Source organism: Physcomitrium patens, chromosome 3 (assembly GCF_059467195.1).
Source record: "Physcomitrium patens ecotype Gransden chromosome 3, ASM5946719v1, whole genome shotgun sequence".
NCBI classification, from domain to species: domain Eukaryota; kingdom Viridiplantae; phylum Streptophyta; class Bryopsida; order Funariales; family Funariaceae; genus Physcomitrium; species Physcomitrium patens.
The window spans coordinates 23,468,829-23,481,657 of record NC_143412.1 but is presented as its reverse complement, the minus strand read 5'-3'; the positions used below and the strand labels follow the sequence as shown (position 1 = coordinate 23,481,657).

The 12,829-nt window shown below is 41.0% G+C and overlaps 3 protein-coding genes across 3 annotated transcripts; 1 reads left to right on the top strand and 2 right to left on the bottom strand.

Moving 5' to 3' along the window:
* The first annotated feature begins 1,992 nt into the window (after positions 1–1,992).
* Positions 1,993–4,816, top strand: LOC112280212 (caltractin). The gene is made up of 7 exons (XM_024515437.3): positions 1,993–2,225; positions 2,898–3,027; positions 3,139–3,175; positions 3,312–3,339; positions 3,567–3,719; positions 4,226–4,328; positions 4,492–4,816. Exons 1-7 carry the CDS (start codon positions 2,223–2,225, stop codon positions 4,554–4,556), a joined length of 519 nt encoding a protein of 172 aa, XP_024371205.1. The 5' UTR covers positions 1,993–2,222; the 3' UTR covers positions 4,557–4,816.
* A 429-nt stretch (positions 4,817–5,245) lies between these two features.
* On the bottom strand, positions 5,246–8,229 carry LOC112280211 (protein EFFECTOR OF TRANSCRIPTION 2). The gene is made up of 4 exons (XM_024515436.3): positions 7,546–8,229; positions 6,808–7,079; positions 6,503–6,671; positions 5,246–6,256 (listed from the first exon to the last, which is right to left on the bottom strand). The coding sequence occupies exons 1-4, from the start codon at positions 7,681–7,683 to the stop codon at positions 5,375–5,377; spliced, it is 1,461 nt and encodes a 486-aa protein (XP_024371204.1). The 5' UTR covers positions 7,684–8,229; the 3' UTR covers positions 5,246–5,374.
* Positions 8,230–11,223: 2,994 nt separating this feature from the next.
* On the bottom strand, positions 11,224–12,242 carry LOC112279577 (uncharacterized). Its single transcript, XM_024514169.3, has 2 exons — positions 11,738–12,242; positions 11,224–11,602 (listed from the first exon to the last, which is right to left on the bottom strand). Exon 1 carries the CDS (start codon positions 12,156–12,158, stop codon positions 11,769–11,771), a length of 390 nt encoding a protein of 129 aa, XP_024369937.1. The 5' UTR covers positions 12,159–12,242; the 3' UTR covers positions 11,224–11,602; positions 11,738–11,768.
* Between the last annotated feature and the right edge of the window lie 587 nt (positions 12,243–12,829).

Here is a 12,829-nt window from a genome sequence, read left to right as displayed (position 1 = left end):
TGGTGACATTCTATAAAACCATTAATATGTGTCCAACTTATAAGACAATTTATATGATACCTACATGGCCAACTTGTACCACAAATTACCAACATGTGAGACACTTGGCTAATTTGTTTGCAAAGTTTCAACTTATCAATTACCTACAAATACATGAAAAGTCAAATTTGCATCTATGAAGCTTTTAGAATGCTTATCTATAAGATATTATCAAATCTACTTACTTCTACTTACTTCTATTCAACACCTTTAATCTAAGTAAATATGTATGTCTATAACATAAAATTTTAAATATTATAATTACTTTATTGTTGTGTATGCATTATGTTTATCATAATATCAATTATACCATTAATTTCCAAAGATACTTATAAATCTCTATGAATCATTTTATTTTATATTTTTTATATTTTTTATAAAAGTCCTATATGTAAAATTAAGTTTTTTAAATAATAAAATTAAAATAATATATATATTTATGTACATAAAAATATTCTTTAATATATTTATTTGTTAATTTTTTAATATCATTTTTTAAAATACTAATATTAACAACAAACATTATTTGTAGATTTTATATAGGCTTTAGCTGCAAGTACATCCCAAATTGCCATTTGCACACCTATTATGTCTACACATACACTCAAGGCTTCTAATTGGCTCTTCTAGATCCTCTCTTCTTTGTTTTGGAGTAGGTCTTGGAGCTCTTTTTCTTCTTCTACTTCTTTATTCTAGTCCCTTCTTCTCCTTCTTCTTCATTATGACATGGGTCTTAGATTTCTTTTCCAACTTTTTAGCCTTGCTGCCAAATCAAGAAAAAGGAAAGAAAAAAATAAAAAATAAAACTAAGATCCACATTGAAACACGAAAGAGAAAAAAAAAAAAAAAAAAAAAAAAAAAAAGACTAAGACTTATACCAAGATAAGGAAGAGAGGGTCTAGAGCAACCAATCAAAGGTCTTAGATGTGTGTATAGACATAATGAGTGTATATAACAACTTGAGGTGGGCTTGTAGCGGAAACCTTTTACATGATATATTTTCAACATGTATATCTAAAATCATTTTAAATCATACTTGATTAATATTAAAAACATATCATAAATAAATAAAAACTCAATGAATAATAAATTTATCAAATATAGTATATAAAATATAAATTAAGTTAATATATATATATATATATATATATACATATTTTTTTAATATTAATACCTATGATAAGAACATATATTTCCTATAACAAAATCTTTGTCTAGCAATAGCATCTTTAAATTTGCAATTTTACAATTCAGATTTATAAGAAAATAGTCTGAATTCAAGTGTTTAGGTTTTTTAGTACATACACATTATTATTATGTATGTATGTAGGTTAAAACTACACATTATTATTATTATGTACGTAAGAATATATATATATATATATATATGAATACAAACATAATAATATATAATGTATATTCACACGTAGATATATTTTTTTTATTTTTTTCAAGTCTCAAAATGAAACAAATTGTATTCCAGCATACACACCAAAAGAAAAAAAGATGAAGAGATAAACCGGTAATTGTTTAACAATCAATGGAGATTAGAAATTCTTAAATCTTATTGTGTGGCTGAAATCTTTCAAATCGCAATCCAAACCACGCATTCCGAAACCTCAATCCAAACTACAGGGCTCTGTTGAAAAAGATGCCAGGGAACAAATGTTTGCAGTTGTGGGTTTTCCTACAGAAACGTATTACGCTAAACAACCTCCATCGCCGCATGATGTGGCGAAGGTCCACAAATCATGACCCGAGAGAAAAACCAGGTTTAGCTTCACAGAAACAGAAAGCAAAAATGAATCGAAGCTAAACACAACCCAGTAACGCAGAAAATGCCTCCACAACGCAGCCTCACACGCTACAGCAACGCATAGTGAAGGCGTGTTTGCACAATTCCACATACCATATAATATCACACACAAACACATGTCTGTATATATTTCCCGTTGGTTCCACGGTTGCTGTTTGATTCTAGAGCTTCGTCCCACCTTTGCGCTGTCTGCTCTGTGTGTTTGTTTTCTTGCATTCCACGGCTCCACAAGTTCCTACGGTATCAGATCGGAGAGTTCCGCTGACAAACGTCTTCTTAGTCCAGCTTTCAAAGTTGGGTCCCTGGAGTATTCGTCTCTGTGCAGGAAGAATCTTGAAGAAGGGTTACTCAAGCCGTTGGCAGAACCATGGTATGGGTTTGTGGTCGGCGTGTTGAGAAACTAGGTTTTGAGTATCGACCATTTTGTGGGGTGTTGAGGGATTGGTAATAAGTTATTGGAATTTTGAATCTGGTGGTGAGGTGGTATTGTGGTATCCGATGCATCTGGTTTTCGTCTGTTTGTCTGTGGGTCGAAGTTGTGTTGGCCTGTATGGTAGCGGGTGTGTTGTCTCGATCGTGCTTTTTCTGTGAGATTTGTGGGTCTAGCTCGGTGTGGCTTAATGTGAAGGTGTAAGGAATTACCTGCCAGTGTCGGCAGGTGAAGTTGGTCGGCGGGGTTTTCCCATCGCCTTTGTCACCTTTTTCTGTAAAGATTTTGAGGTCGAGAGTCGGCACTGAGCAATGGTTGTTCATGATTTCTCTGTTTTCGCTTGTACGAGGGTTGATGTGGAGTATCTCAGTGTTCCAATTTCCATGGACGTCCATAGAATTCGTTGTTGTGTTATGGTTACCGATCACGTCAGAAACCGAGTTGTTTTGCGGGAACAAAATTTATTTCGTTTGGTTTGTCGGTAATTCATTTGTGAAGTTTATTCGAAGTTGACCCGCCAAGGAGACGCATTTCCAAGTACTCATTGGATGATTTATCTCAGTAGTGCTGAACCAATTTTCTCTTTTAATGGGGTTTGCTTGTGCATTGCAGAGTTTCCGCAAACCTGGTATGGGACCCGCTAGGCGGGACAAGGCCAAGCCCGGCCGGTTCCAGGGTCTTACTGATGATCAGAAACAGGAGATTCGTGAGGCCTTCGACCTCTTTGATACAGATGGTTCCGGTAAGTACCATCAAACCGCTGTAATTGGTGGGTGAAGTTCGAGCTTGCTCCAAGCTTCTCATTTGAGATTCACCTATGAGTTTGTGTTTGTGTTTGTGTTTTGTGTGATAGGGACGATTGATGCTAAGGAACTCAAAGTCGCCATGAGGTAAGCAAGTTCATGCATATATTCTAGTATTAATGTTCGATTATGGGACCTGCTGGAAGTATTCGAGCAGCACAGGAATTTTCTGAAGGTGTACCTGGAGCTGAGTGTTGGCGTATCATTCCGTTGTGTGTGACAGGGCTCTTGGTTTTGAACCTAAAAAAGAGGTCAGTTTCTAGCTTTTCTACTATTCGGAATTCGTTTGTTATTGATCATTATTTTTTGAATAATGGCATGATTTATCTGCTGGACTGCCTATTGGCTGTTCAGATCTAAGTTCTTCAATTAGCAGTGTGGTTTTCAGATAACATCCTTGAATACCTAAGTGGAATCTTAGTTCTTATAAGAGCCAATCAAGTTACATTATGATTGATACACGATAACGGTAGTGCAGGAAATCAAGAAGATGATTGCTGATATAGACAAAGATGGAAGCGGTACTATTGATTTCGATGAGTTCGTACATATGATGACAGCAAAAATGGGAGAGCGCGACTCCAGGGAGGAGATCATGAAAGCCTTCCGTCTCTTTGACGATGACGATACAGTGAGTATTCTTGAATCATTGAATTGCTTGTTTAAATAACCTAGAATACTGTTGGCCTTCCATTTACTTGTAGCTAATCTGTTTGATAAGTGTATGTTGATGGATGACAATAATCGATCACACAGTGTTTCTCAGTACGTCAGTGTGGCAATTCTTCGATTGAATTTCCAAACATGCAAGTGAAGATATTAAAATCGGTTTAGGAGTAATACTCACAGTTGAAAAGACAAATATTAAGTTGGGGCTTGATGTTTGCATCGAGGTCGATGAAGTTAATCGTGCTTTCTTCATGGGTAGGGGTGTAGAATCAAATTGAGGTATATCGCGTATGAACCCAAGTGAAAGAAAAGACAATCTCGGAACTCCGTGGATATTTTCAATTAGAAACACCCATGCACCTATTGCTTCCAACAGTACTGTCACAAAGAGATTGACTCATGTTTGTAGCCCTTTGTTAAAGCTCTGTATTAGTGATGAAATCATGACAACCAAGTCTTCCACTGTAGGGCACGATTACATTCAAAGATTTGAAGCGGGTTGCACGGGAGCTGGGTGAAAATTTGTCCGATGCAGAGTTGCAGGAGATGATTGAGGAAGCCGATCGCGATGGTATGGTTACAATCTTGATTGACGGCACAGACTTCAAGATACTGCATGGTTCAATGCGAATGCTCTTAACTTCATTGTTATAGAAATACCAGTATTTCTCATAGCCCTTTCTGCATTGTTTATTCATAGCTGATGTTGTGTTCAATTCCTGACTTGGAAACAGGCGACAATGCGGTCAGTGAGGACGAGTTTTACAGAATCATGAAGAAAACGAGCCTTTTTAACTAAGACTTCTGTTCTCTCGCACGAGATCAACTGAATGGTGGCTTTTCCTCAAAATGTAGCGTGGGATACTGATGCTATGCTGCCGCCACTGAGATTTTCGCTGTGGGGATTTGGCCACCAGGAAGGGTGATTTGCATTTTGTATATTCCTCACAGTAGCTCATGCAACTTAGCATAAGTATACAGAACGTTAAGGTGCACTGTTTCTACGTCGAATGAGATTTTTCCACTTCCCATGTTTGAAAAGGACTTATTTTCGTGTTATGTTTTTTTGTCATTATTTGCTTGCGTATGCACTTTGGTAAACGTGTTTTCAACACCGATAATTGCGGTTTCTCTTAGCACATGATATAGTGTGGAAAATATGTTGCAACTCGTTACGAAAATGAACATCCTGGAAATGTGCTTTGGATTGTAACGCTCAAGCACCGGTGTCGATGCCCTAAACCACAACTGCTTTGTGTAAGTAGCCTAGCTTTGAGGGGCAATCGTGAGACTCAAAGCTATTTTTCAGCGACTGAAAGCTACAATTGCAGTGTTGTTTGTCCTAGTAGCGTGCTGGTGAAGTTGTACTCATTGTTGATTACTACCTAAGAACTTTTTCTTATCCACACAATCGAGAAACTCGCACATATCAAATTCTGAAGTCAAACAGCATTCAAGTAAAATAGAATGGAACGTAGACAAACTAACTTTCAGATAGTCAATGTCCAAATCCTTCAAATTTTGTTTGATGTCATTAGATGTCTGCAAAAAACACGCTAACAAAAACCCCTAACAATTTACACCAAACCTTCTGAAATCTAGTGCACTTCAAAGAGTCTACCTCCTCTTACTATCATCGACGGGAACGGGAGTATACTTGCAACTAGGTTGTCGAACTTTCCTGTTTGGAATTGCATTTATTCCTGAATGCTGCCCCCTGTCTTGTTTCGAAGCCTTGTAGAGCGAGATGAGAGAAGATTTCACTTCACCGTTGGGACAGCTCCATGAAGAATCTAAGCCGTCGTGAACTCGCTCCGACTCCACTTTCATCCAGGTATTGAAGGAAAGGCTAAGTGGCCGTCTCTCCCCGGGCTCGTCTTCAGGGACCTTGTTGCGATCTATTCTGGTCTTGGCTGAGAAAAAAGATTGGAGGCCTATTGGTAAACAAACTGAGCCTTCACCAACTTTCACAGACTCCCGTTTCACCCTACCCATGCTGTCATCCATAATGGTATACTTGACCAGAGGAGGATGCCCTGCGGCTGGAACCCCTCTAACTCGCATTCCTTTGTGGTGTAGGCAACGTTTACGGCCTTTGACGGGAGCAACATCACAAGGTATACCTTTGTCTGTTAGCACTCCGCACCTGAGCTCCATGGAGGCCGTCTTCCCTGGAGTGAGGACATTCGCTGGGACAGGAGATTGCATCTGCATGCAAAAGCACGGGTTTGTATTTATCATGCTTTTGTTCGAATTTGATGAAGTATCTTGAGGCTTCCGCAAGGCTACCTTGATGCCTACAGCATTGGTGCCGCAAAGGAGAAATTTCTTGCCCGAAAAAACGGGCTTGCAGAAGGGATCATTAGTAGGCCAAGACATGAAAAGCTTGGCAAGAATGTCGCGAGAACGGCGGTTGCCATTGCTGCCTTTATTCCACGCGTAGTCGAAGACAGCCAGAAGTTCTGATTCCACTTGCTCAGCCATTACTTTACTATCTGTCTGCAAGGACACACACGAGAATAGGGTCTGCTTTGAATCGAAGTGCACGAAGCTCCATCCAATTTTCAACATGAATGATTGATTGATTGTTCGATCGATTGAGGCACACACTGAACAGTTTAAGAAGTAGTTCACATTACGTTGAGAGGTCTAACAGGGACAAGCAAAAAAGCTACAACACGTCAATCGGCGTAAATTGATCAATTCAATATGATGAGATTTGAACTCTCCCACAGCAGATCTTACATGTGCCCACCGAAAAGCAACAGAACTGCCGAGAGCAAAAACCTCCGAAAAAAGGCGAGGACTGCTATTAGATCTCTTTACTCCACTCTGATCTCCACTTTGTGAGCGGAGACTGCTACTGCTCCCGCAAGATACTGAGTCGTCGTTTCCTCGACAGTATTTTGTGGATCTGCAGCAAAAAACATCTGTCAGAGACCTTGTTGCCAAGTTTCCGTTCATCAAAGTTGGAAACCACTGATTAGGCATTAAGAGATGGTCGCCTCCCTGGAATGCATGGTTTCGGCAATGTGATGGAGAATCCTTACCCTGAACCTTCAAGGTGCGAACCCGCCTGCCCATATTGCTGGAGACGTTGACGGATATTATCAGCTTGACCAACGTACACGGCCAAAACATCCTCCCTTTTCAAGCTCCGTCTACGCTGACTGTGAGAGGTTGGAGTCCATGACGGAGCTGTCACACCCAGTTCATAAACTCCTGGCCCAAAATGAGAGGCCGGAAGGTTGTGAAGATGGTATCTGTCTATACCATCCTTCCCCGCCGAATGTTCGCTCCAGTCTGAAGGACCTACTAGAATCTGCATCACATTATTGCAAACACAATCAAATCCCAATAAATTAGAATTTGCGAGAGCCACTGTATTACCCAAAAAGCTAGGAACTACCATTTTGTGATTTTACCACTCTCCACGACTGCATCAGCGAGGTACAATATTCAGTCCAGTTTCTTCCGAACACAAGGATGACTAAAATCACAACCCTAAGAATAGGAAGAACGTAGTAAACTAGAAAAAAGATGCAGCACGCAACTAGAAACCCAATCTTTGTTGCACTGCATCAATATTTTACAAACTATACTTTTCAAAATGATTCCAAATGCAGTTGCAATTGTGGGAGAAATTTTCATGAGTGGAAGATAACCCAGGCAACGGATCGATATAGAAAATCCTCTCTAGAAACATTTTTACGACAATGTAAAGACCGTTCGCATTTGCGTGACAAGAGAAAGGCTCAATTCAGGCTTAACCGGGATGGCAATGCTACCTTCCATTTGGAGAAAAGCTTGTCGTGTTTGACATATTCACAGTCCTCTCGTCTCAAGCGTCTCTTCACGCCAGACCATTCACTCCGCTGCTGGACAAGCACCTCCTCTGAGGTGCGACTGTAAAACAAAACCCCCATTCTCACTATTTCTTCACATTCGCAGGCGTTTCGGCTGAATGCTAACCTTCCACGAGCTCCCAAACCTGCTGCATTCTTTCCTTGCCCTATACATTCAACTCACACCTAATACACCATACGAACTTAAATCGACTATCGAAACTTTCCTGGTTCCCGCCCAAACTGTCCCGAGATAAACCCTGTGCCTGGGCGATCAGTTTCAGCAAATCTCGGGGTCAGACTTGCGACAATTCCACACCTCGAAATGTGGAACACTTCATGAACCATACTTCTTACTGCAGAATCTCCTGCGAACCCCAGTTCCTACCAGTGCAGAATCCGCGACTTGACACCAAAGCATCCGAGACCCATTCCAACCGATGTTGTGAACAGCATGCATCAAGAAAACGAACCCAGCTCTCCGACCTTCAAATGCAACTAGCAAGTGGACCAACTCCAGACCTTCAACGAAGCTCGTGCACGCTGGTGATCGATCCAACTGGGTCCGTCTCCCAGCGCTCCTCACCCCATCAAGAGCAAGGAAAGCCATGCTGACTACCCGCATGCTAAAAAAAAACAAACACTGTCATGACCCATTTCCACCGAAAATCCTCCACTGACTGAATGATCTCCCACCATCACCTCCGTGGCCCAAATTTATCTTCAATGGAGCACTTCATATTTTGTCCATACAAAACACATCTTTGTATATCAGCTTTCATTTTAGAATAAAATGGTAATGAAAGAGCATGATCTCATGAAAAGATGTCATGAAAAAAAATATATATATATATCCTAAAAAAAACAAATTGTTGTGTGTGTGTGTATTCATTCCCCGAATCTGCTGCTATCTAAATGAGCCAAACCTTCAAAGTTTTGTTTGTGGGTTATTGTCAGATAAATGGAGGAAGGGAAGCAGGAATGTCAACATGTTTATTTCGATATATGTATGTATGTATATCCGTATTTTGATGAGGTATAACACTGACAAATCGACATTCATTACTGTGCTTACAACTTAGCCAATTCCACACCCATTTTACGCTTGAAAACAATAGATAGATGAAAAAGACGTTGCGCACATGAAAAGACATACGGATGAATGGTGTTTGACTTGACTTAGTCCATTATGTGGGTAGAATTCCATCCATGACGTACCATCACCCACGTAAAAAACGGACCAATAGTTGCAAATCAAATTATAAAATATAGAAGCCTGTTTGTTTAATTGTTTGTTTGTTTTTTTTTTGTCTTTTTATTTGTTTTTTATTTTCCACACAAGTGTGTTCGTGGGTGACAGTGGCCTGATCACCAAACGCCTCTGCAAAATTCCTCTTGATCGTTCAGAGGATTGAGGGTGTGTGTGTGTGTTGCCAGAACTGGGTGCCACACAAAACTCTTTTTCTCTTGAACCTCCTGGTTTTGCAGTCAGCAAATTGGTATCACAGGTCACAAATTTTGGAATTAAAAATGACTGGTTGAGCATTTAAAATTAAATGAATAAATAATGCTTAAAATGAAAAGAGTAGGTTCGTTGTTTGCTTCACCATTGTTCACACCGCCGTTTCCAAATATGGACAACGTAATATAAACATGCATTGTTTTGTTTAATGACGTGGACGAACTGACTCAGCAATACATTTGTCTCTACCTGCAAACGTCCTTGATCTCACACAATTGGGGTTGCTAATATGGACGTGTAATGATGTGGTAATATGACTCTGCAAAATAGCAATGATAAAAGTGAGAACATGATATTGCACCTCAAAACATGGAAAAAAAAAAAAAAAAAAAAAAAAAAAATGTCTTTCTTTCTATCCCTTTTCACTCCTGCAATGTTCCTCGTAACCAACGGCTTCTTTCTTTTTCCGCTGCTGGTCTGTTGATTTGTTCTACTACGCATGGAAACTATCTCAAAAGGTCATTGAAGTGGTTTTATGCCTTGCTCTATGATGAGGTGGTGGCAAGCTTTTCTGACCTTAGATTAGCTCATGATCTACGCAATCATGCAGCAAGAGCATGAACTGGTATGCAGCGGTTTCAAGCTCCTCATTGACATCTATCACACTCTACAACCTAATAGCCTCGGCACTGAATCGAACTATCAATGCTGGCTATTGATGATCCATTGTATCTGCGCATTGCTTGGCTGTTGAATCCAAGATTTAGTGCCTCTACAAAAGGGCTTCTACTTACGTAATTGACGAGCTCTTGAGATGACCATTCTGAGAAGTGGACCAAGCATCTCCTTTCGCTGCAAAAGGAAGAATCCACTGTCGACAGAGACCGTCTCGTTTGATGCAGAGCACTGTGTGCCGCGCTTAGTGTTGTTTAGATTGATTCAACAAACAGGAAATCAGCACCCGGGTTAGTGCCAACATTCTTCTTGTCTAATTCTGCAAAATGCAAATCGCCGTTTCTGATCGACTGACATTGCGAATGAGCTCGAAAAGCATGATTCGTCAACATTACGTTATATCGAGTGTCATACAGAGTCTAGAGCTAACTCTGCACGAACTATACAATGACATTTTGTTGTTGAAATTTCGGATTGCCTACTAAGTGAATCTAGACGTGAGTTAGAGCTGTAACAGAGTAAAATGTAACTTTCTACTGTAGATAGGTTGTAAATACTCTTCGATTTGTTCTTCAATTTCATTCTTAGAACCAATGTAACTCGCTCGAGGATTTGCACTGGTATGCAAGTGATTTCACGCACAATTCGATTGCGGATGTAATTTGTTAAATTCTTCCAACATGTCCGCGATAGGCATTGAAGCTGTTGTCAGTTTTAACGTGGACATGGACAACATGTGTGTGGAAACCTTCGCCTTTTCTGTGTTGATTCTTTGAAAAGAATTGAACGTTGAGGTAGGGATTATTCAAGATACACAGAAAATTATTCTGCTTGTTCTGCACAGCTTCACGCCAGGACGATTCATAAGATTATTCTTCGTTTGACATTAAAGACGCACGGTATTAAAGCAAGCTGGTAAAGGAAAGTTATTCTAAAACCATACAATGAGAGGCTTAGTTATGACTTAAGTTATTGTATAGCGTCGTATAGAAGCTAGTGGGATAAGTAATTGTGGTCGGTAGGATTAACCGAGCTACTGAAAAGAACAACTAGTGTTGAATTATTCGCATGTGGGTATGGGTACAATCCGTCAGGTTGGGGTATGATTCAGTTGTGTCTAGCAACAAATAGACACTGGACAGAGTGATTGTGACTAAAAACCTTTAAACCAAAGCGGGATTGTCTTAATAGCGATTTGGCATGACTGGGAGGGAAATTTTTAGTAGAGAACAGCTTGCTAGTATTGGAACTTTGCAATGGTCCAGGATATGGACAAGTGCTAACAATTCACTTTCCTATCAGCACGAGAAAATAAGTAAGCTAACATCACAACCTGCCGCATCAATTGAGAATCGTATTCCCACTACATCAAATATCAATCCTAGATGTTGTGGAGGGAAGCCCTGTGAACCGACATGACATTTTCAACGACTCGTCCGAACTAAATATAATATGACCTCATTCAGACAGGAAATAGAAGACCGTAAGTGAAACATTTACTTCATCTTTACTTCAAAAGTAGCATCAAATGACACAAATCGTAGGTCATGACCAACTTTGCAAATCAAATCGGCGACTAATATGGCAACCTCTAAATACACCACCTAACATGATGTGAAGAAATTAATCCACTTCCCGAGATGACCAGCTCCCTAACTGCCTGAGTCGACACCCTGCCATGCACTACTCCACTACAACCCCACCGATCTAATCAGATGCTGACATGCCGAATCCTGGCGTCACTTGTACACCAGACTTCACAACTTGCGGAGGAGAAGCTTACAAGAGATGGACATTGACTCCATTCACGTAAAAATGCCCAACACAACAACATAATAGCAGTGCTCTCATGGACCTTGAATCCTGCACACCATTTCCAATCGATCAGGCCAGAAAATGCATCCGTCGCCGCTGACGCCCATAGGATGAATTAACAGTTTACACGATATAAACCATAGGACATACCATCTACACCAATGCAAGAAGGATGACTCATACCTGAGGCCCACACCGCAACGAAAACAACCTCTCAGTAACCACCTGCAGGTGGGGAACCAGAGCCGGGAGAAGAACCAGAAGGACTTGGGGTATACGGAGAAGACGGGGTGCTGGGAGTAGGGGTAGAGGGGGATCCACCACTGGGCGTCGTCGGAGTAGGAGTATAAGGAGCAGAAGGGGTGGGGATCACCGGAGAGTCTACAGAGGGAGTAGGAGGACTGTAGGACGGAGTGTAAGGCGGGGTCACTGGGTCCGTCGAGGGAGGGGGTGGGCAGAAGCTCAAGCTCGGGAGCAAGCTGCTCAAGCCACCACTCCCACTGCCACTCCCGGGTAGAGTAAGCAATGCCCTGGCGGCATCAGCAGGAGCGAAGCAGCTGCAGCTGAGGAGAACCGCAGCAACTGCAACCAGTCTCATCGCCATAGCTTCAGAAAACCGACAGTGAACTGTATCGACAACGTCGAAAATAGTTTACAGCTGAACGATTCCGAAAAAGGTAGATGGGCGGCTGGGGGGCTGTGAGACAGAGGTGGAGAGTGGGCGGTATATATAGGACGGCAAGGAGAGTGTCCGGGTGTTGGGAAGAAGGAGTAGCAGTTATGAGAGCCATGAATGAGCATAAAGAGCAACAGTCAATGGAGTGTGTTGATGGATCCGGCACGGCCCTGCACTTCACCGAGCGGTGGCTTCAGTCCCACCTGGATCGTCTTTTATTACAATCTGTGCACAATTCTTAGAACCATAAAAGAGGTCTAGATGGACTGAAGCACGTCTTCGGGAAGGTAGTGGGTCAGGTCAGCTAACTCCGGAGCCCTTCTTCATGGCGTTCTGTTTTCTCCGCCTCAATGCTTGTGTTCGTTGCCTTCTGTTGTCAGACTGCTTGGAAACTTGCAAAATTGTTTCTTTCGTTGAGTCCAGAGTTTGAGTACATTGGACGCTCTTAGACCACAAGTGAAGAGTGTAAGAATATTAAAGTACTCATATTTTATTGTTATTTATGTTTATTATTTATGTTGTATGGCAAACAGTGCTTCATAAATGTCCACCGACTATTTGCTGCACACTGATCGACAACACCTGGAATATGTTGAGGT